Consider the following 24,364-nt stretch of genomic DNA (forward strand, 5'->3'; position numbering starts at 1 on the left):
AGGTACCCTTCTTTCTCCCCACTTCAGGATCCTTCTCTGTGGAGCTTTTCACCTGTGGGCTATAGGTTACAGGTGCTCATCAGTTCTACAGAACAGACACTGACAGCTTCAACCCCACAGGTCCACAAAATTGGCTGTTATTTCCTCTGTTGCAACTGACGCATCCACCCCAACACAAGCATCATACCTGTGCTTCAATAACGTCATCCTTGTAAAGAGAATCTATCCCCCCACACATCAACAAAATATGAATGTCTAATAATTATGATTAAAACACTCAGACATTATAAAATACTCCCATAAACCTTTTCTTTCTTTCATGGTAACCAAAAAGTAGTAAGAGAGAAAAGTTAACCTAATACAAAATACCAAAATCTTCTTGTTTATTTTCTTATTATCCAATGGTTTTGAACATCAATCTATAAACTTCTTTAAATCTGGACAACTATATAATCACTTTCTCTGCCACTACTAGGATTTACCCAAGCACTTACTTCAGGATGGTTGACCATGGCTTATATAAGTAATGATCTTGAGAAGGAAAGTTGCTACTCACCATATAGAGGAGATGCTGAGTCGCTATAGACAACAGATTCACACAATTATAGCTTTCTGCCATTAAGGCCTTTGTCAGCAGTAGACACACATACACACTCACGCAAACGCAACTTGCACAACTTGAGACGTGTGCAAGTTGCGTTTGTGTGAGTGCGCGCGTGTGTGTGTGTGTGTGAGCATGTGTGTATGTATGTCTACTGCTGACAAAGGCTTTAATGGCCGAAAGCTATAATTGTGTGAATCTTTTTTTTTTGTTGTGCCTATCGCGACCCATCCTGGTTTCCGTTGTTTGATAAGTAATAGCTTTCTGGGTCAGATGTCATACCGCACCTATCGATAATATTCCCTGTCAACACACAAATTTGCGATTAGCTTAATTTGATAGTCTTTCCTCGTTGCAGTGATTTTTCTCATCTACAACTAAGGATCTATTTGCATTGCTCTCGGGGAGTCCGGCCGAGTGCAATCATTTATGTAACACGATATTTTGTCGGTGTTCCTTGACGTGACCTTCAGGTGATACCCGTAGAAGGAGAATCTTCACTATGTTGTGCCTCCTTTATACTCTTATTGCTCCACATCACTTCCCTCATTACCTGGCCACATACTGCATGAGGTGGATTGATGGGGGAATGTGATTGTCATATGCTGCTAGTGAACTCCTGTCCCTCAGTGCTTTTGCTTTCCCTGTTGCATGTGGAATTTTGACTTCAGTTGGCTGTGCACTGGGTTCTACACTTTACTGAGAGTGAAGCCATCGTCTTTATTGATCAGGCTGTCAGCCACTTGTATTTCTATACATCCTTTAGAACACAGTCCTAAAACAAAAAGGTCTGTCTTAGCATTTATATTCATATTTCATTGATTCTCTTGACTATTATCGTCTGTATATATCAAGATCTTATCAAATAATTCATTAGCAGTTGATGTAAGCTTTAATAAAAAGTAAAAACCAAAATTAACACATTAAGGTTGAAAATACCATAAATTGATAACTCATTCCTTCAAAGAGGAAGCAGTATACCCTGCCCCCCCCCCCCCCCCTTTCGATAGCTAGTGGCTAGTTCCCTGTCCCCACCTGTAAGATTGGTAGTACTAATTTACTGAGCTGCTGTAAATCTAGTTAAAAGTTCAATAGTGGTTGGTCATTTTCTTTAATTTCTTCACATTCTTTTCTTCATTCCCTTTTATTTTTCTATGCATTTTATTTTCTGACCTGTCTATTCCCCCTCCCCACCCCCCCTCACCACCACCACCACCACCACCACCACCACCACCTCATATATAATGTAAGCTCTCAGATTTTCAAATATTGTCCGATGTAGTCCCCACCAGTCAGTCTTTCCTGATCGTCCCATCTAGCTAGTCTCCCTCGGTGTGGTGTTCTGGACAACTTTCCCGAATGCTACCCATTTCCTAAACCACAGCAGTTCTGTGTCATACTGGTGAATAAGCTAATTAGTACCTTTTGTTTAAAACCAAGGATGGGAACCACACCAAGCTCAAAAGTTCTTATTAGTAAAAATAAGTATCACAATATCAGTTGCAAGGTCGACATTTTTTCTTAAAACTGCAGCACACCTGCCTGTAAAACAGCATGTTCAGCAAGCGCGCGTTGTATACTGCTTGAGCAAAACCAAAATGGAGCTCACTTCGCTGTTGATTGTCGGGAAGCACTGTGCAAGCAAGGTTTTACATTGTTTTGCAGTAAGAATTGCCTGAATGTTTCCTGGATTCACCTTCCTTGATTATGTAAATAAGTTTCAAAATGGAGAATACTGTTATAATGCGTGTCAGAGATTGGTAATATATTATTTCCAATAAAAAAAATTATCTTGAAAATACAGTAGAGTCCCTTTAATCTGAACTTATTGGGACCGGACCCTGTTCGGATTACCTATTTGTTCGGATTAGCCAGAATTATGGTGACTAGTTTCTAGAATGAAGTATACCAAGCAGATAAGTAGGTACACCATGGTAACAAATGGGAACAAGTGCGGGAACAATGGCTCACTCTCACTCTCTGCCCTTGTTTTGCATAGTTGAGACTTTTGCAGTGTCAGAGGCCAGTGCACTACCAGTTGGCTCACAAAGAGCTTGGTTATGTTAGTTATTGATCGCTGGCATGCGTAACAGTTGTATTGAATTCGTTCAGGCGTAGTGGTGTACATATTTTCGTCGTGAATAAACGGAAACATACAACGTTAACTCTCAAAAAAAAAAAAAAATTCAATGCTTTGAAGCGGATAGACAATAGTGAGAATGTATCTAAACTGGCAATAGAACTGGGTGTTGGCAAAGCAACTATGTGTGATTGGAAGAAGAACCGAGTGGAGCTTGAACAGTCCTGTGCAACGTCTTTGTGAAAAACACTCGAAATTCCCAGTATGATAGAGTGGATGAAGCTCTTTTCCTTTGGTGTATGCAGGAAAGAGAAAGGGGAGCTCCTCTGAGTGGAGCACTGGTTCAGGAGAAGGCTGTTTACCTGAACAAGTTAATGAATGGTGATGAGTCTTTTAGTGCGAGTACGAGTTGCTGGACAGATTCAAGAAACGTCATGCAATCCTTCAGCTAACAATCACTGGAGAGAAGCTTTCTTCTGAGCGTGATGTAGCGAAGGAATATTTGGGCTAGTTTGAAAAAATGATAAGAGAGGGAAAGCATTCTCCCCAACAAATTTATGACACTGACAAGACTAGCCTTAATTTTAGGGCATTACCAACAAAAAGACTGGCATCAAAAGCAGAAGGCCATGCTCCTGGTTTTAAAACGTGCAGAGATCGTGTGCCTTTATTAGCATGCAGCAACGTTGCTGGTAATCACAAGCTGCCTTTAATGCTGATTGGCAAATCTGCTAGGCCCAGAGCTTTTAAAAACTGCAACATGAAGTCCTTGCCTGTATATTATCGCAACCAGAAAAAAGCATTGATGGATGGGAAGCTGTTCAAAGAATGGTTTCACAGCCAGTTTGTTCCCTCTGTTCGACGGTTTTCTAAGGAAAATCATTTGTCTCCTCATGCAAACCTATTGATTGATAATGCACCATCTTATCCCAACACTGAGGAATTATGTAATGGAGAAATTGTGGCGAAGTTTTTGCCGCCGAATGTTACACCACTTCTACAGCCAGTGGACCATGGTGTACTGCAAACATTAAAACTGATGTACAGAAAACGGTTTTTAAGAATGCTGATCCAATATGATAGCATTCCTTTAGTGGACAAAATAAAAAGACCAATCTGAGGGATGTTGTTTATCGGGCCACTGAGGCATGGCAGAATATTCCAGAAAATACTCTGAGAAAATTGTGGAGAAAACTGTGGACATCTCTTGAATTTCAGGACAACATAGTTGAAAATGAAGAAGAAAATCTACTACAAATGATACAGCAATCCCTGGATGTGAAGAAGATAATGAAGGAGACGTAAATGAGTGAATTGCATCAGATGGGGCATGTGTGGAGAACCTTACTGACACTGATTTAGTTGCTGCTCTGACTCAAGACCAGGAAGAAGAGGACTGCTGTGGCAGAAGTGACAATGAGCCTGAAAACGACAAAGGAGAGCTGGTGCCACACAGTGACGCAGCAGAAGCTCTTGACGTTGCGCTACATTATTTGGAGCAACAGCCCACTACGACACCTGCTGATTTGATGTTTATAAGATGATGGCACAGTTATGTGTCATATAACAGACTGTCTTCATTACACCCGAAAACAATGACTGAGTTTTTGTCATCTAAACAGTAGGGATAAAATGTCCGCTGTATTTTAGTAAGGTTGACAACTTTTCTTTCATTGTTATGCATTGTTTAAACCTAATGTTTTCTTGCCAATTTTTCTAATACATGTTTACTGTACTGTCTAGATTAAAATAGTGTGTGTGTACAGCAGTTTACCGCACAGTTTTCCATACTTAGACTAACATTTTTCATGTTCGGATTAACGGAACGTTTGGATTACCAGGGTTCTTTTTAGTGGGACTCTGCTGTATTTCTTTTCTTGTCATTTATAATAAAAAAATTGTTACATCTTCCTCAACAGATTAATACTTGAAACTTCCTGGCAGATTAAAACTGTGTGCCGGACCGAGACTCAAACTCGGGAACTTTGCCTTTCGCGGGCAAGTGCTCTACCGACTGAGCTACCCAGGCACGACTCACACCCCGTCCTCACAGCTTTACTTCTGCCAGTACCTCGTCTCCTACCTTCCAAACTTTACAGAAGCTCTCCTGCGAACCTTGCAGTACTAGCATTCCTGAAAGAAAGGATATTGCGGAGAAATGGCTTAGCCACAGCCTGGGGGATGTTTCTAGAATGAGATTTTCACTCTACAGCAGAGTGTGCGCTGATATGAAACTTCCTGGCAGATTAAAACTGTGTGCCGGACCGAGACTCAAACTCGGGAACTTTGCCTTTTGCGGGCAAGTGCTCTACCAACTGAGCTACCCAAGCACGACTCACGCTCCGTCCTCACAGCTTTACTTCTGCCAGTACCTCGTCTCCTACCTTCCAAACTTTACAGAAGCTCTCCTGCGAACCTTGCAGTACTAGCATTCCTGAAAGAAAGGATATTGCGGAGAAATGGCTTAGCCACAGCCTGGGGGATGTTTCTAGAATGAGATTTTCACTCTACAGCAGAGTGTGCGCTGATATGAAACTTCCTGGCAGATTAAAACTGTGTGCCGGACCGAGACTCAAACTCGGGAACTTTGCCTTTTGCGGGCAAGTGCTCTACCAACTGAGCTACCCAAGCACGACTCACGCTCCGTCCTCACAGCTTTACTTCTGCCAGTACCTCGTCTCCTACCTTCCAAACTTTACAGAAGCTCTCCTGCGAACCTTGCAGAACTAGCACTCCTGAAAGAAAGGATATTGCGGAGACATGGCTTAGCCACAGCCTGGGGGATGTTTCCAGAATGAGATTTTCACTCTGCAGCGGAGTGTGCGCTGATATGAAACTTCCTGGCAGATTAAAACTGTGTGCCCGACCGAGACTCAAACTCGGGAACTTTGCCTTTCGCGGGCAAGTGCTCTACCGACTGAGCTACCCAGGCATGACTCGCACCCCGTCCTCACAGCTTTACTTCCGCCAGTACCTCGTCTCCTACCTTCCAAACTTTACAGAAGCTCTCCTGCGAACCTTGCAGAACTAGCACTCCTGAAAGAAAGGATATTGTGGAGACATGGCTAAGCCACAGCCTGGGGGATGTTTCCAGAATGAAATTTTCACTTTCTTTCAGGAGTGCTAGTTCTGCAACGTTCGCAGGAGAGCTTCTGTAAAGTTTGGAAGGTAGGAGACGAGGTACTGGCAGAAGTAAAGCTGTGAGGACGGGGCGTGAGTCGTGCTTGGGTAGCTCAGTCGGTAGACCTAAACAAGAATGTAGTAATCCTAATTACCAAGAAGATAGGTGACAGGTTTGGATATTATAGAACTCTCTGTCATACTGACTGCATAATACTGGCACATACTGTTCACAGAAGAACAGAAAAAAATTATAGACACCAACCAGTTTGGATTCCAAAGAAATGTAAGAACACACCCTAGGACTTATAGTAGGAGATAAGTTAAGGAAAGGCAAATCTATGTTTATAGCATTTGTAAATTTAGAGAACCCTTTTGACAAAGTTGACAGGAATACACACTTTGAAATTCTGAATGTAACTGGTTAAAGATCAGATTACATTTATAAGAGATGGGCATGAATGAGAAGCAGTAGTTTAGAAAAAAGTGGTGTGAATTTGTAGCCTGCCCCTGATTTTATTCGATCTATACATTGAGCAAACGGTGAAGGAATCCAAAGAGAAAATTAATTCATAGAATTAAAGTTCAGGAAGAAGAAATAAAAGCTTTGACGGAATTACAGTCTCATCGGCAAACCACAGAGATAATGAAGAAATTGGAAGAGCAGTTGAATAGAATAGGCAGTATCATGAAGAGAGCTTCTAACGGCAAAAAAAGAGGGGGGAGGTGATTAAATACACAATGACATGTTGAAGATCAGTGCCTCTGAATTTTTTATGTGAAAACATTTAAGGTGTTTTTTTTTTATTTTTTATTTTTTTAATAAATAAAACAAACTTTATTAACATTCTACATCTTTTTTCTTTGTGTCTACATATTTATTTCTCAACATAGTAATAAACACTTTTCTCCCAAACAGAGAACAGTTTGTTGATACTGTCATTATAGATGGTTGACTTCATTGATGGAACCGCAATCTCATCTCTGCTTGAACTGCTTCTTAGCTATCTAAGAGAAGTCCTCAGAGATATTCTTTAAGTTCTGGAAACAGTTGAATATCGGATGAAGTCAAGTTGGGACTGTATGGAGGTTTATTGATGACAGAGCGCGCCAGGTGTTGGGTTCCCGCAGGCGTCGCAGTGCTCGTGTATGGTCTGGCATTGTCATGCTGCAGGAGAGGGTGCTCCATGTGTGGACAAACTCTTTGACTCTTTCTCATGCATTGAAATTGTTACTTTTACAGACTGCTCTATATTACACTCCACAAATTTGGAGCCCACTAGCAGCAGAGGGTTGCAACTTGCGTCAACGAAATGGGAAAATTGACTAAGTAATTTGCATGACATACCTTAACCAATATTGAGAAGAGAATAAAAAATTCGGAGATGTTACTTTTCAGCACTCCATTGTAGTTAAATTAAATCAGTCATCACTGAGGAATTAGATTAATACATGAAACACTAAAAGTAGAGGATTTGTTGTGTTGCGGTCAGCAAGAAAAGAATTTCTGTAAAATAGAAATGTGTTAACATTGAGCATAAATTTGCATAACAGACTCTTTTCTGAAGATATTTGTCTTTACTGTAGGCTCTAATGTAAGAGAGCTATGAATGATAACAGTACAGACAAAATATGTGTAGGAGCTATATGTAGGTGCTATAGAATACTGATAAAGGTTAGGATGAGCAGGTTGGGTAACTGACTGAATTGGAAGAAAAGAACTTTATGGCAAACTGACTAATGTATGTCGCAGTAATCATGCAGAGATGAAGAGCCTTGCACAGGATAGGTCAGCGTAGAAAGCTGTATCAAATCACTCTTCAGTTTGAAGACGGCAACACCAACAAAATAAAAAAGTGTTGTTAAGTACGGCCTTAGACAGTTTATTTGTATTGAAATTAGCAGTCAAATTGTCCTCAGTTTGACAGTCATGGAAGTAACGTGAGAGTAGTGAGCACTCAAAGTTTTGTATCGCCACTCTCGCCAATCCAAGTGACTCAGTGCTGTGTTGAAGGCTCTAGTGGTTTTAATTTGAGAGAAATAGGATTGAATAATGTCTTGTAGGTTTTCTGTGGTTTCTCTGAATTATTTAAGGTGATACCCAGATGGGTCCTTTGAAATTGACTCTGCTGATTTTATTCACCGTTATTGTCCAATCTAAGCTTATGCTCAATCTCTTATGACCTTGTCTCTGGCATTGAATGTATCTGGCATTGAATGTATCTGGCATTGTGAATAAGGACAACCATCAGCTGTAGAATGGAATGACAATAATGAGAATTTATGCTGGACCATGACTCAAACCCAGATTTCCTGCTTATCATGGGTGGGCAGTCGCCATACCGTTTAGCTATCTGTGTATGACTCATGGCCAGACCTAAATCTCCATTTGTCGCCAACCATTTGTCTATGACCTGTACTCATGCATCCATTATAGGTCAGACATTGTACTTGAAAGCCGCTTGCCTGGTATTGGCAGAGAAATACGATATTGCAGTGCCTGTGCTGCTCTGATTATGGTGCAGAGTTCCTTTGGACATGCAAGCATGTCCAAAGGACAGAACTTTGCATCGTAACCAGAAAAACAAAGGCTCTGCATTATCATATTGTCACTAACAGGTAGTAACACTAACCTCTTTTCAAAGATATTTTCTACATTATTTGGAGGAAGCTCTTCTCAAGATAAGTTATAGTCGTTAATACTCATGTCCAGATGTAAAATGATATGATTCAATTTCTTGTTCTGACATGTTTATTCACATTCAGTATCTATACTTGTTCACTGATCACCACTGAAACTAATACTGTAAGCTGGTGCAGATGTATGCAAGTCCAGTGAGTGACTTGTGTTCATCTTTCCAAACTTATCACAAAGTATGCTGTTTTATTTGTGTACTATACAGGAATGTAGTTCCAACAGGTTGTTGCCCTATATTGACTTCTTGAAATGCCAAGTGCTGCACCATTAAGATGTGCACAAGTTTCACCTGTTTTTCATTATGCTAACCCTTCTAATATTGTGTGTCATAAATAACACTATTATTGCTAAACTTGTTGGTTGGCCTTGAAAACAAAAGTTCCTCAAGGTTCATCCAGTCATATTTGGGCAGTTATAAGGATGTTCGACACTTTGAGACACTTGGGCTCCTCTGTAAAACTCATTGAAGATTTGTTGTATTATTCTGTTCAACTGTTTTTCTGGCTATACCTCATTGTGTAATCAAACAGTGGAAAATCTAGGATAGAATGTAACAGTGTGGTTTCAGTTGCCTGAAACTCCAGTTGTGTGTGCAATGTGTGTGTGTGTGTGTGTGTGTGTGTGTGTGTGTGTGTGTGTGTCTGAAAGCTTTAATTGTGATGGTCTTTTCGTTGTGCCAATGTGCGACTCAGCATCTCTGCTATCTTTGTGTAATCAGTTGGCTTTGGAGACATACCTGAATTTTCAGAATTTTACTAAAGTGAGAAATGTCAATTTATTATGTTAGTAACTCACAATTTTGTTTAGTATAGATACACATAATGATGAGTAGCCTTATGTAAAATATTTTTAGTGTTTGTAATGGCAATTCTTTTTGTCTCTCCTAGAGCATTGGGGCAAAAGACACATGTTTCTCTCACACTCTCAGAGTCTGTCCTGTGTTTGAAGCAACCTGGAGAAGAGAATATTCCACGAGAGCATCGGCTTGATGTTTCAACCGTAACAAGACAGACTTTAGGTGTCTTCTCACATGTAACACGTAAGGTTATTATTTAATTATAAAGCAAATTTTTCAATGTGCTACTGTTGAATTGCATAATTGGTGTGTAGGTGCTTCATGTAGCTGCAGAAGTAGTATAAGAAATACCAGAATTACCATAAATAGAATACAAGTGTGCATGAACTGTGCTTGAACTGAGGTAGACATAAAGTTGCAGTCAGCCATAGTTGTACAAGGATGTATGACCAATGGATCCACGGATGATGAAGAGATTGAAAAAATGTATGATGAGATAAAAGAATTTATTTATTAAGGGAGACAAAAATTTTGATTGTGGTTGGTTAATGGAATTTTATAATAGGAAAAGAATGAGAAAGGAAACTAATAAGAGAACATGAACTGGGGAAAAGGAATAAAAGAGAAAGATGCCTAGTAGAATTTTGCAGTTTCTTCATTGGTTTAAGAATCATGAAAGAAGTTATATACAAACCCTGGAAGGTTTCATGCAGATAATATGGAAAGACAAATTTTCATACAGGAGTTTAAACTGCAAAGCATTTCCACTCTGACCACACATTTATTGGTTATGAAATTCAGACTAGTGCTGAAGAAATTATAGAAAGATAGAAAATTAAGAAGTCTTTCTTTCGGGTACTCTGGAAATTACCTTTACATCTGTCAGTTTTGTTCCGTTAAGAGTTATGTGTGAATTTCTGTCTACAAGTAAGTCTCAAATCCAGTCACAAATCTGGTCCAAAGCTCATTAAACTTGTATTTTGCTCAATGAATGACAATGTGCAACTGTATCACATGCCTTTGTGAATTTGAGGGACACAGCTTCAACCTGAGTGCAGAGGTCTACGGCACTATGATGAAGTGAGCTGAGTTTCGCAATATCTCCGTTTGTGGAACCGATGTTGATTTGCATGGAGGAGATCTTCACCCTCCAAAAATGTCATAATTCATGAACATAAACCATGTCCCATAATTTTACAACAGATTCATATCTACAAAGTACGCCTATGCGTCTGTCCTACAACCCTTCTTGAAAATGGGAATGACTGTACTTCTTTCTAAACTGTTGCTAGAAGGGGAACAAGTTGGTTGGCTGTTTTTTGTAAAATCTCTGTAGAATCTTATAGGTGTCTCGTCTGGCCCAGAAGTGTTCCCACTACTAAGCAATTGTAGTTGCTTTTCTATTCTGCAATCATTTCTCTCAGTATACGCTACTTTGTTATTTGTATGATGATTGGAAGGAGGGATCATATTATGGTCTTCCTCAGTGAAACAGCTTCAGAAGACCAAATTCGGTGTCAGTATAGTCACTTAGTGAGCGAATAGATTAATGACCAGCTTCCTCATATTATATATGACCAAAACTCAAAACTTCTCAGAGTTATTAGAAAGATCAGATGGCAGAATGGTACTTCCAATTCATTGAATGTTTATCTTGTTACTTTCCTTACCCTCCATTTTTGCTTTGTTCAAATTTTGTTTGGCTTAACTCTTCGAGGGGCAGGTAAACAACATAAAAATTTGCCCTATATGGGTATGAGCAATAATTTACATCTTTGAAATCTCATACACTTATAACACTTTAGTTGTATTACTGTGTTATGCTTTCTGTGGTAGATTTGTAAAAATTCATGTTACCAACAAAATATTAGCTAATTGTGGTCATCGCTGCTAACCATCATGCCATTACGGTATACAAGCTCAATAGTTGGTGGTTCAACTTTGGCATAACTTTCTTAATTTTCGTGGTATATCTTGAAACAGTTTTTTGCCATCTCTCAGACACAAAGGTATGAGGGGGTCAAATACAGGGTGTTACAAAAAGGTACGGCCAAACTTTCAGGAAACATTCGACACACAAAGAAAGAAAATATGTTTTGTGGACATGTGTCCGGAAACGCTTACTTTCCATGTTAGAGCTCATTTTATTTCTTCTCTTCAAGTCACATTAATCATGGAATGGAAACACACAGCAACAGAACGTACCAGCGTGACTTCAAACACTTTGTTACAGGAAATGTTCAAAATGTCCTCCGTTAGCGAGGATACATGCATCCACCCTCCGTCGCATGGAATCCCTGATGCGCTGATGCAGCCCTGGAGAATGGCGTATTGTATCACAGCCATCCACAATATGAGCACGAAGAGTCTCTACATTTGTTACCAGGGTTGCGTAGACAAGAGCTTTCAAATGCCCTCATAAATGAAAGTCATGAGGGTTGAGGTCAGGAGAGTGTGGAGGCCATGGAATTGGTCCGCCTCTACTAATCCATCGGTCATCGAATCTGTTGTTGAGAAGCATACGAACACTTCGACTGAAATGTGCAGGAGCTCCATCGTTCATGAACCACATGTTGTGTCGTACTTGTAAAGGCACATGTTCTTAGCAGCACAGGTAGAGTATCCCGTATGAAATCATGATAACATGCTCCATTGAGCGTAGGTGGACGAAACTAAAATGAGCTCTAACATGGAAATTAAGCGTTTCTGGACACATGTCCACATAACATCTTTTCTTTATTTGTGTGGGAGGAACGTTTCCTGAAAGTTTGGCCGTACCTTTTTGTAACATCCTGTATAAACGGGATTTTTATTGGTAGTACTGGCCCCACACTTCTGCTATGCTTAGGCGGGACCTTTGGAAGTGAGGAGAATGTGCTGTTGGATATTTCCTACCATTTTGTCAGTAATGCTCATGATGTCTGAGCAGCAGGTGCACCTCTCCATTATCAAATTTCTTGCTCATAAAGGAGTTACAGCAGTGGAAGTTTGCCAGAGATTGACTGCACAGTTCGGTGATAAAACATTATCAAGGACGCATGTGTTTGCCTGACATAAAAAGACCGAGGAGGGACAAGGACGTGTGGAAAATCAGCTACACAATCGCTGTCCTCGGACCAGCATTACAGACAAAAACCATTTGCGCGGTTAAAGACATTATTGACGACGATCGACGGGTGAGAGTTTCAGAAATTGCACAGAAAGTTGGAATCAGTTATGGGAGCTGTCAAGCAATCATCACAAACGACCTACAGTCCTCTAAAGTGTGTTCCAGATTGATCCCTAAACTTTTGACCGAGAATCTGAAGTTATGACATTTGGAGGTCTGTCAGAGGCTTACAGTAAGGGTTGCAGAAGAAGGTGATGTATTTTTGAGTTGGATTGTCACCTGTGACAAAACAGGTTCACCACCACACTTCAGAATCCAAACAAGGCAGTAAGGAATAGCGGAGGAAAGGGGAGGCAGCACCAGTGAAAGCCGAGACTCGAATGTCAGCTGGCAAGGTTCTTTCAACCTCTTTTTTTTTTTTTGTCAGCGAGGCATTTTGCCGATTGATTTTTTGCATGAGTGAAGCACAATCAGTTCTGCGTACTACTGCGAACTGTTGAACAAGACGAGAGTTGCGTATTGCCGCAAAAGATGAGACCAATCGATTTAACAGATCATCCTCCTCCACGACAATGCGCAACCCCATACTGCAGCTTTATCTGTCTCCAACCTACAGGAAATGCACTGGACTACAGTTGATCATCCTCCTTACAGCCCGGACTTATCACCCTGCATTTTCCATTTATTTGGACTGCTTAAAGTAGCTCTAGGAGGGTGACTATTTGAAGATGATAATAGTGTGGAAAATTTCATGCACAACTGGCTGGTGACATGACCCAGTTCTTTTTATGATGAGGGCATCAAAAAGCTGCCCATAAGCTGGGACAAATGCATTTCCAAAGCAGGAAACTATGTGGAAAAATAAGTTATAATTGCCTTGAGTTTTTCAGTAAATGAATTTAAATAAAAAATAAAACTCTATTTTCTGCCCTTGTACTTTGCATACTAAATACAACCACACAATTCAGACGAGTGTTTTTCTTGAATTGCAAACTGTACATTTAGATGATGAGTGAAAGATGAGTGATGTTGACTGCTTATGTGGTGAATACTTTCATCTGCATGTGCTTGTGTTCTTTGATCTGAGATGATATAAAATATTTTTATGTATACAGCATGAAGCAGTATCCACTGAAATTATTTTTGGAACCAACAAACTTTTGTGCACATTTTTTGCAAAAACAGACATAATGTCTTATGGGATAACAGCAATCAGTGATTTTATAATGTTACTTTAAATCCGTCTTGATTGCAATTTTTTTTTTTTTTTTATTATTCATATGACCGGTTTCGGTTCATTCAGAACCATCTTCAGATCTGATATTTAAGTTACAGGAGTAACCCGTCCAATTCAGTAACTTTCACATGCTACGTCACATGGTCTGTGACGCAGCATGTGAAAGTTGCTGAATTGGACGGGTTACTCCTGTAACTTAAATATCAGATCTGAAGATGGTTCTGAATGAACCGAAACCGGTCATATGAATAATAAAAAAAAAAAAATTTGCAATCAAGACGGATTTAAAGTAACATTTTGTGCACATCTTGACGGAAGTCTTTATCGAAGAATTGCTCCATTTCAGTCTCCTAGTGCATAATGAATGCACTTGTTACACAGTGGTTTACAATGTGAAAGAACAGTCTCATTCACCATTTCTTCCTTTTTCTGTCTATAGCGTTGTCCGACTTCAGTCAATCAAAATTGTTCGTGTAGTTTGTACTGGAACTGAAATTTTTCAGCAGAAGAGGGCAAGTGATATTGGTTGTTGTTGTTCCGTCTTTCAGTCTGTGACTTACTGTGGATGCATCTGATGGTGCATGACATGTAGAAATCGCTTTGACTGCCCTGTTATTCTTCCATTTGTAGTTAATTACTCCATCAGTACTTGTTCTGTAATCCAATTTCCCTTTCTCCTCCATGAGTTTTGGCATGTTTTTCCTTCTGGGATATATTGTTCTGCAAGCATACAGACCACTGGACTTAAGGTTCTTGAACAAATCACATAAGGTTAAATAAATGCCCTTAAAAATAATATGTTTCTTTCACTGGTTAACTGTAGAACCATTGTCGATTGTCGTGTAGGGAGGAAGCGAACGACTTCGGGGTGGGAGGCAGGATGCTGCATGTACAGATGAGGCAGGAGCTGTGACTGTGGAGGATGGCATACTCCCGACAGTACCCCACCATCTGGCTTGTGAGACAACAGAAACATCCTCCGGAAAACTGTTGCTAGGGCACACGTCCAGTCCTGAGGGCATGTTCTGGGGTGATGATGGCAGCGATGACAATGACGACCACAACGGGTCCACGTCCATCAGGTTGGCGAGCAGGGATGGCAGGGCTTCTACTGGGGTGCCCTAATGGTACCAGTGGGTGGCTGAGAAGGCTGCGCAGTCCTGTGAGCCTGTGAATCTGGAAGAAGAAAAGCAACAGAACCACGGGGCAAATAACACGCATGAATTTGGTACTGGTGGCAGCACTGCAAACCATCGGGACCTCTAATCAAGTACATAAAAGACCCAATGCATTCCTGGATCATGCCTCTTTCCCAATGCCCATGGTTGCCATAAACTCTGAAAAGAAATAGATCGCACAGTGCAAAGCGTTACGTGCAGACCATTGATGGTGCCGGTGGGTGTAGCAAGTGGACCAGCATCCGACGGTGGTGGCCATGCAGAAGTTCCGCCAGTGATGATCCGTCTCATGGTTGGAAGAGATAGGAGGTGAGAATGAATTGCTGTGGCTTTTCCTGTGTGTGGGGGGTGTGAAGCTTGACCATCTGTTGCTTAAAAGTGCATACAAAGCGTTCTGCTTCTCTGTTGGACTGGGGGTGAAATGAAGCACTTGTTAGACAATGAATGCCATTTTGTTCACAAAACTGTTAAAGATCACGTGAAGTGAACTGTGATCTTTTGTCCGACACAAGTACTTTTGGCAACCTTTTGATGCAAAATATGGAGGACAATGCTTGAAGGTGCTACATGATGTGGTAGAAGCCATAGGCACCGCAAATGGGATCTTGCTAAAAGAGTCTACCACTGTGAGCCAACGAGTGTTCCAGAATGGGCTGCAAAGTCAGTGTGCACTTGTTGCCATGGTGATTGAGCCTTAGGCCAAGCTGCTGTCTGTGGTAGAGCTGATTGGTTTTCTGCACATGTGCAACACTGTGATGTCATCCATTTAATATGAGCATCCAAGCCCTGCCAAATACAGTGCCGTTGCACTAACTGTTTAGTGCGGACAATTCCCTTTCCCCAGTGTTGTCCTTGGTGGAGCAATAACAACACATCCTTTGGCAACACTTTGAGAATAAACAAATGTGGTTGTCCACTGTTATTTTGAACTAGAATCTCACCCTGTTGAACTGGAAGGTTATGCCAACATACAAAATATCAGCATACAACTGAGTTCTGGATATGAATGCGGCCAAGAAGTGCGAATTTAATGCAACAAAAACTTGAGATCTGGGTCTGCTTCCATGGCTTGTGCAATTTTTCCGTAATGCAAGAGAAAAGATTCCAGCAACTCGGAGTTCTGCGCATCAATTTGGGAACAGATGCGGCAGATGCACCAAACTCAGAGTCTGGGCTAATCAGAAGGCGAGATGGGGCATCTGCACTGCCATGCTTTGCTATAGGTCTGTACACAATTTCATACTGATACTGCGAAAGCAGCAAAACCCAACATTGCAATTTTTGAGCAGTGCGTGTAGGAATAGGCTTCGACAAATGAAACAAGGACTGCTAAGGCTTGTGATCTGTCACTAAAAAGAACTTATGACCATACAAATAGTGATGAAATTTGGTCACACCATATACAGTAGTGAGAGCTTCTTTTTCAATTTGTGAATAATTGCTCTGAGTTTAAGTTAACAACTTTGAGGCAAAAGCAAAGAAGCGTTGACTTGCAAAACTACCGGCTTGGCAGGGTCAAAATGCTCTAAACATCTGTCACTAAGCAAAGCATTTTTGAGTTTCTGAAATGTGTCATGACTCTCTTTACTCCACACAAAAGGCACATTTTTCGATGCAAGTGATGCAATGGATCCGCGATCTGAGCAGCATTCAGTACAAAGCCAATGGAGTATGTCATCTCTCCTAGTACTGACTGCGGTTCAGACACATTGCAAGTAACAAGCAGGTCACAGATTGTAACCAAATGAGATTAGAGGGGGTGCACACCCTAACTGTTTATCACATGCCCTAATGACTGTTTATCACATGACCTAAGTACTGTAGTTCAGTGTGAAAAGTCACACTTTCTGAGACAACACTTGAATCCTGTTTCTGACAACACTCGAAAAAGAGTATGCAAATTGGCAGTGTGTTTCTCTGCTGTATGACACGATACAACAATATCATCAAGGTAGTTTGAACAAAATGGCTCTTTTGTAGCCAGCTGTTCCGAGTGACATTGAAAAATAGTGGGTGGGGAAGCACTGCCGAAAGTCAAATGCAAATACTTGAACAGTCCTAAGTGTGTATTTACAACAAACATTTTCTGTGATTCTTCATCCAATGGAATTTGCAGGTAGGCATCATACAAATCTGTCTTAGAAAGTCCTGCACCAAGCCTGTCTATGAGTTCCTCAGGGCGAGGTAACGGGTAAGTGTCAACCAGTGTCTGTGGGTTGACTGTAGCTTGAAGTTAACACAAATGCGAATGCGACCAGAAGGCTTAGGCAACAAAATGAGAGGACTTGCCCATTGACTAGCTTGAGTGGGAGCAATTACACCATCATCTTGCAATTCTTGAAATTCACTGTCTACTTTGTCTCTTAAAGCAATTGGAATGGGGTGGGCCTGGAAAAACTTAGGCTGTGTATTGTCTTTCGATGTAACATGCACTACAAAGTTATAAGTTTTTCCCATTTCTTCTGAAAATAGTCCAGGAAATTCTTTAAGCAAGCTAGCTACAATGCTAAGTCCAAACAAATCAAAGGCATCTAAGCTGAATGTGTTCTTATTGTCTCTTGATTTCAACACAGTAAAATTCACTGTCCTGGTGTGAGATTTCTAAATAGCAGGCAAACTACATTGTCCAAGCACTGGAATTTCATGTCCGTTGTAAGCAGTGAGGTGCTTGCTAGATTTAGAAAGGCATGGTGAGCCTAACTGTTTGTATGTGGCACGATTAAGCAAAGATACTAAGGCACCTGTGTCTAACTGAAAGTCCACATGATGGCCAGAAGTTCATGATGAGACAAACAGTTCGTTAGAATGTTGTTGCACAGCACTAGGACATGAAGGAGGTACAGCCTTACTCTTACTTTTGTCAGAACCTGTTGTAGGTTTTGAAAACACAGCATTCACTGCATGTGCATGAGCCAGTTTTTTCTGTTGCTGGCAAAATTGGCAGTTTTGTGCCATTGCAAACAAACTGCTTGGACATGGCCTTTTTTCCACACGTGTAACCTGTTGTGTTACATGGTGGACAATCCTGTCTGTTAAGGTGAGAAAAACATCTAGAGCAAGACTTCACAAAATTCACAGGTCTGTTTACCTGTCTACTTGCCCTTCCATGCGGCTGTATATGTGCTTGTTGTTGTAGCTGCTTGGGGCGGTTGTGAGCAAGTGGCGACTTGACCTGACAAATCAGGGCGTGGTCAAACTTATTGGCCACAGTTACACCCGAATCATATTGCTCTGAGATTTGCAATACTTGGGGAAGTGATGGATCAGAGAACTTTAAGATCTGTTCCTGTATTCTACTGTATGGGACATTGAATGTTATTGCATTGTGATTTGTTAAATCAATGTAAAAGTTGCCACAACTACACTTAAATTTACACTTCTTGATCACACCCGTTAATTCTATGTACCACAGATAGGATGTCCGTTCCAGCTCCTTCTGCAAATGAAAGAACTCATACCTACCTCCAGTTACTTGGACTTGCTGGTCATAGTGTTTAGGTAATGCATCGATTACCTGGTCAAAACAGAGTTTGTCAGGAGACGCGATTGGGAATAGTTTCTGTATTAACCTGAACACTGGGGACTCCACAATAGAAAGGAAGTATTGTAAGTTTACAGTACCTTGAACATGATGAACTTGACAATGTGCTAGGAACAGAGTCAGGTGTTCGAGCCATTCCTCTTCTGTGTCATTAAATTGCCGGGACATAGGTATGCTGGTCAGTGGCAGTTGTTGGCTTGGTTGGTTGGTTGGTTGGTTGTGCACCCGACATAGGTTGTGCAGCCAGTAGTTGTTGTGCTGTCGTCAGTATGGGGACGGGAGGTGGAGAGAGCGGAGAATTCATGGTTTACACAAATACGTTATAACAAAAAGCAAGCAAAGGCTCTGAAAATAGAAATTTTATTAGTTCTGCAGCTCCTTTCCTGGAATACATACAAGAACACAACAACAAATTATCAGTTACAAACACTTGCACATGATCATCCCTGCAAGCTAAAACACGAGAGAAACAAGCAAAATCTTCGGCCAAGTTGATTATCTTCAACCACCACTGAATTATCCTCGTCGCTACTGTAGAGTCTTGTATCATAGGAAGCAAGGGATAGGATGTTGTTATGGGTGGTTGGTAATTGCATACATGGATAAATACGATTCTTTATTTACATGAAGCTGCTATTTAACTTAAATAGAGTCTGTGTTCGTGGTATAGCCTCATCAGTAATAGTCCTCTTGCAGACATTATCAGTAGTCTTGCTATAGTCACAATCTGGACGCTATGTACTGGTGTAGCCTGTGCTGAAATATGCCGCTCCGCAAATGAATGACAGACACCAACCTGGAGTACTGAGTCGAGTTTGTGAGGCCCACTGGTCAGTGGCGGTTGCATAAATACATGCTTTCAAGAGAGCGTTGGCAGCATGTTGCTTGTCATATTCAGGCCTTAGCTGATGCTGAGGGTGTTAACAGAATCCGTATACATGTTGAATCAGTGGCCAACATCTATAACTGGTTTTGCAGACTACCTGAAACTGCAATGCTGTCTCTCCGACCATCAACAGGATGTTAATGGTTGGAGAGATAACATGGTGTTAACCTCCTCAGCAACAGCCAATGCCTGAAGATGGTGCACGGAAGCACCAAAACTGGTAACCATACAATAAATGGCATCGTAGGGATCGCTGTAGGTGTTTCATTTTCTTACATAAGTGAACGCCCAAAGTCCCCCAGACCACCTATCATGAGGATGGACAAAAAAAAAAAGTTTCTGTCAGGAGCCACAGAATTATCATTGAGGTGCAAGGTACTCACAAGGGAAACTTTGCACCATCCCCTCAGATTTAGTGGTAAGAGGGCCCAGTGGACAGCCCATGAAAAATTGAACACAGATCAAGCTTGAAAACAGGAAGGAGGAGGTGTATTGTACTACGGAAAAAAGAAGAGCAAACTAGAAACAGTCAATGGTCCAAGGACAAGAAGTGCAGTATAGCACAGCTCGAAATAGCAGCGTCTTAATGGTTAAGTGGTCATGGTGTTGGACTGCCACACAGGCAAGCCGTGTTCAACTCTTATTTGTGCTCATTTTTTTCCTCACTATATTCAGATTTGTGTCTGTGTTGTAGTGTAACATCCACTTACAACAGCGGTGTGTAAGGAAGGGCACCTATAATACTCTATTAGCAGCCAGAAGAGATTGGATTTCATATACGAACTGCAAATGTTTGATGACAAGGCGACAAGTCATTTGAATCCTCTTCTGGAAAACACATCTGGTGTGTCATACACTGCATTAATGACAGTATGTGTGTCATGTGATAGGAATTTCTTACTGATGCACCTAATTTGTATGCCTGGTGAGTGAGTTAGATATGCCTCCTTGCCCGATTTAGGTGTTTGAATGAATGTGAATGTGATTGGTCCCAAGGAAATGACGAAAACATAATACATAAGCTGTAACAAATGAATGCAATAGTTTCAAAGTCACAGAGTTTTTCTGTGCTCTGCCAAACCTTATGTACTTAACTTTTTTAAAGTTGCATTCCATTTTGGAAGTTTCTTTGTTGTAACATAGTTCCTTTGTTGTAACATAGTTCACACCTGTTTATTTGTTGCTTTCATTTTTGTGAGACATGTATGTGGTATCTTGCCTGCTCTCACTATTCATTACGTTTGCTTGCGATGGTAACGTATTCTTACAACATGACTCAAATTATAAGACCAGTGTATAGTATGACAACTGCCAAGACTACAGAAAGAGAAGAAACATTTCACTGACCAGATAGACAGTTCACAATGTTCTGAAAAAAAGAAAATAAAAATAAATGGCATGAGGGAGTTTTGAACCCGGCTCGCCCAGTTGACAATCCAACACCGTGACCACCATGACGTTGGGGCTGCTTGCCATCACTTATTGCAGTTCTTAGCTTAGACCACTTACTGTTTCTATTTTACTGGTTTTTCTTTGTTTCTTTCTTTCTTTCTTTTTGTTTCACAGTTCAGTACACTTTCTTCCTGTTTTCATGCTTGATCTGTGTTCAGTTTTTGACGAGCTATCCACTGGGCCATCTTACCAATAAATCTGAGGGGGGGGGGGGGGGGGTGTTCCCTTGTCAGTAACCAACTAAATCGTTTTATTGGCTTTAGCTTTGATGTATAACTTTCGTCAAGATCTGGATCAGTGCTCCAGTAATCTCTGTAGATAGATTTATTCCTATAAATTTTTTTATTTTGTGTTCGTTGGTGGCGACAAAACATTTGAATGTCTGTGTTGCATAAAAATTGGTTTGAAACACTATATGGTTTATAAGCATTTCATTGAAAAACTTGCAAAATTAGTCATCTGGCTTTAGGTTTGGTTTGTTCTTTATTTCTGCAACTGCACCACCTTGTCCAGTAAATAATGGCACGTGGTTGACACTTGTTTCTTGAATCCAGTTTATCTTGACTGTTGATGAAACAGGGAGAGGTACCATGTCATTTCCATTTGTCTCATCATTTTATCCTTAGAATCATACTGTTCAACATACAACTGTAAACAAGACTAGAAGTTGCACTATCTGTAGTGAATGCCAGATTATTAACATTACTTAAATCACTGTCAACATTGTTGTCACTAGAAGGAATTTCATCAAATAATATTTGGTAACATTCTTCCTCTGTTGTTCATTTCTGGTGAGACATACTGGATGGAGAAGAAAATATACTGGATGGAGAAGAAGGGCGGTGGTTAGTGCCACTAATCACACAGACATCCATTGTGAAATGTAGAAAAGTCTATTCATTTAAAAAGTACTATTACTTGTAGATTTGTGGAAGGTCAGCACATAAATATAAACAATTATGTACCGGAGATAGCTGTATAAAGAAGAGCTACAGAGAGAAATGCACGACATTTCCATGAACAACATCAACAATGTATGAAATATCAGTTTGTGTCATAAATATGCAGTAAAAATACTGAAATGTGATTCTTCTCCTGTCTAATGGAACTTAAATCAGCAATTAGATTGTTAGCTGAGAAAAATATGTGGTTAGCCACAGCCACCACTCCCCTTTCAAAGTGTTAATATAGCCTGCTTGTTTCAACTGAAGACATTGAAATAAATCAAAAACTGCACATCAGATCAAAAAAAGTTATAATTCCAATTTGTTTGTCTCAGGGGGGATATCTAGTGATACCTCACTCAATCCCCCACTCCACCCCATGCTTGGGTGACATTAGGAGGGGTGGCAACTTTGAAATCTTCAATGGTAACCCCCATTTTTTATTGCAGATTAAAATTCTATGGCAAAATCTACAAATGTTTTGTCTGTAGCATTTTCTTTAATTTGCCGCAGATGGTGCTGTAATCAGAGGAATAGAAATGGCTAAACATTCATAATTTACAATGTGCTACTCAATGGCTGTTGAATATGCAATGGCATGTGGGGCCCCACCTTCACGCTGAGAGGGTAGGACGGGTCAATATTTCATAACTTCTAACTGGAAACCCCATTTGCAACATTGTATTCCTCTTACATATCAATCGTGGGACTACTTGACAAACACTGTGGTTATGGCTCGAGGTGGATGCTACTCTCTTTTCCTATTAGAGTAAGTGTTCAAACGTAGCGCCGCCAACTTTAATACATTAGTGATCCGCTTTTCAAATGACCATACACAGGACAGAAGAATATCTGCAGGAATGTGAGCAAAGGCATTTCTGATGTGATTGACAACATCTTTATTGCTTGTTGGCACTTGCTGATACTCCTTATCTTTTAAATATCCCCACAGAAAGAAATCTGGTGACCAAACGGGCCAATTAATAAGGCCATCTCTGCCAATCCACTGACCAGTGTAAAAATGGCCTAATATCTTCCATGCGTCAACTGCAAAACGCATTGGGCAACCGTCATGCTGAAACCACGTACATTGTTGAACATCCAGGGCAACATCCTGCAGTAGTACCGGTAGATCCTGTTCCAAAAATGTTCATCTTTTCAATGATAAATAAAACCTGGACCGATGAGTTTGTTCCCCATGATGCCACACCATACATTAACCAACCAAGGACACTAATGGTTAGCTTGCCATAACTAGCAGGGATTGTCTGCACTCCAATAATGCATGCTTTTGCTGGTTAATGTTGCCATGGTTTGTGAATTTTGACTCATTGGAAAATAATATGTTGCCAAAGAATGTGGGGGTTGTTTACATTTGTTGACATGACCATTCACAAAACACTATCCAGTTATGGAAACCAGCACCACAAAGTTCTTAATGCAGTTACACTTGATATAGATGATACTTATAATTATGCGGTGTTGTGACAATACTACCTAAAGGCATACTGGAATCGCAATGTAATTGCTGAGTGCTTATCTGTGGTTGTGGTATGCTGCTAGTACATCTCCTGTAACACGTTTGCTTTGTTTCCTTTCGTCAGGCTGTATGCTGCCAACAAACATAAAGGCGTTCACAACCTTGTAAAATGACAAACAAGAGTGAGCTTTCTCTGGGAAACGCTCTGCATACAAGGCAACAGCAGCCGCAACATTTCTCCTATATTCTCTGTGGATTACGATCATTCAAATTTTTTCTTCTGTAGTTGCAGCATTGATTGTCCACTTGCATGTCTTTTCTCCAAATGATATGTAGATGTGCAGGCAATAATGCAAGCAGTAAACACTGCTCAAGTATTGTAAATGTTTTGAACCACTATCTGTTGTACGTCTGCACGATATGTGAGCTCTGGTCACTGTGTACTGTCTAGTATGATATGTTATAGTTCACTGCACAGCCATGGTGGCCCATCAAGTAGTCCCCTGTTCAATATGTTGGAGGAATACAAAGTTGCGAATGGTGTTTCCAATAAGAAGTTATGAAATTCTGGCCTGTCCTACCCTTGTAACATAGAGTTGGGGTCCCATGTGTCATTGGGTATTCAAGGGCCCCTGCGTATCATGTGGTAAATTACGACTGTGTACCCATTTCTGTTCCTCCAATTACAGCGCCATGTGCAGTGAAATGAAGAAAATGCTGCATAGAAAACGTATGTAAATGTGCCATACAGTCATAATCTGCAATTAAAAAACGGGTTCATTTGAAGATTTCAAAGTCACCGCCACCCTACACCTTGGATGTCCCTCTCTGGCATAAACAAATTGGAATTATAACTTTTTTGATCCAGTGTGTGATTTTTGAGATATTCCACTGTCTTCAATTAAAATGTACCCCGTGTGTATGTGGTAGGTTGCAGTTAAGCCCACCCTTCAAAGAGTAAAATCTGTGATGAAGCTCACCTTAAATCCATGATGAATCTCTCTTTGCTTCCATAGCAACTTTGTAATATGGCTATTAAACCACAGTGGGTCTTTTCCACCCCTCAAAACCTAGCTGGGAATGTACTTCTCTATGTCATATTGAATGACACTTTTGAATTTCATCAATTCATCCTCAGAACTGAATATTTGATATTGACTACGCAGATACTCTGCAATTTGTGTCCTGTCAGTCTAACTCAGTAAAAATATTTTCCTACTTTCCTTAAGATTTCTTACAGCA

General features: G+C 40.6%; 1 protein-coding gene across 3 annotated transcripts in view; it reads left to right on the top strand.

The window, feature by feature from the left end:
* LOC126456771 (general transcription factor IIF subunit 2) overlaps positions 1-24,364 on the top strand; it is a 93,845-nt gene that overhangs the window by 53,409 nt on the left and 16,072 nt on the right. For all 3 annotated transcript variants that reach the window (XM_050092539.1, XM_050092540.1, XM_050092538.1), the window contains one exon: positions 9,387-9,538. In XM_050092539.1, coding sequence (XP_049948496.1) covers positions 9,387-9,538 — 152 coding nt within the window. The remainder of the gene's footprint in view (positions 1-9,386; positions 9,539-24,364) is intronic.

The sequence above is a fragment of the Schistocerca serialis genome, chromosome 2 (genome assembly GCF_023864345.2).
Source record: "Schistocerca serialis cubense isolate TAMUIC-IGC-003099 chromosome 2, iqSchSeri2.2, whole genome shotgun sequence".
Classification (NCBI taxonomy): Eukaryota; Metazoa; Arthropoda; class Insecta; order Orthoptera; family Acrididae; genus Schistocerca; species Schistocerca serialis.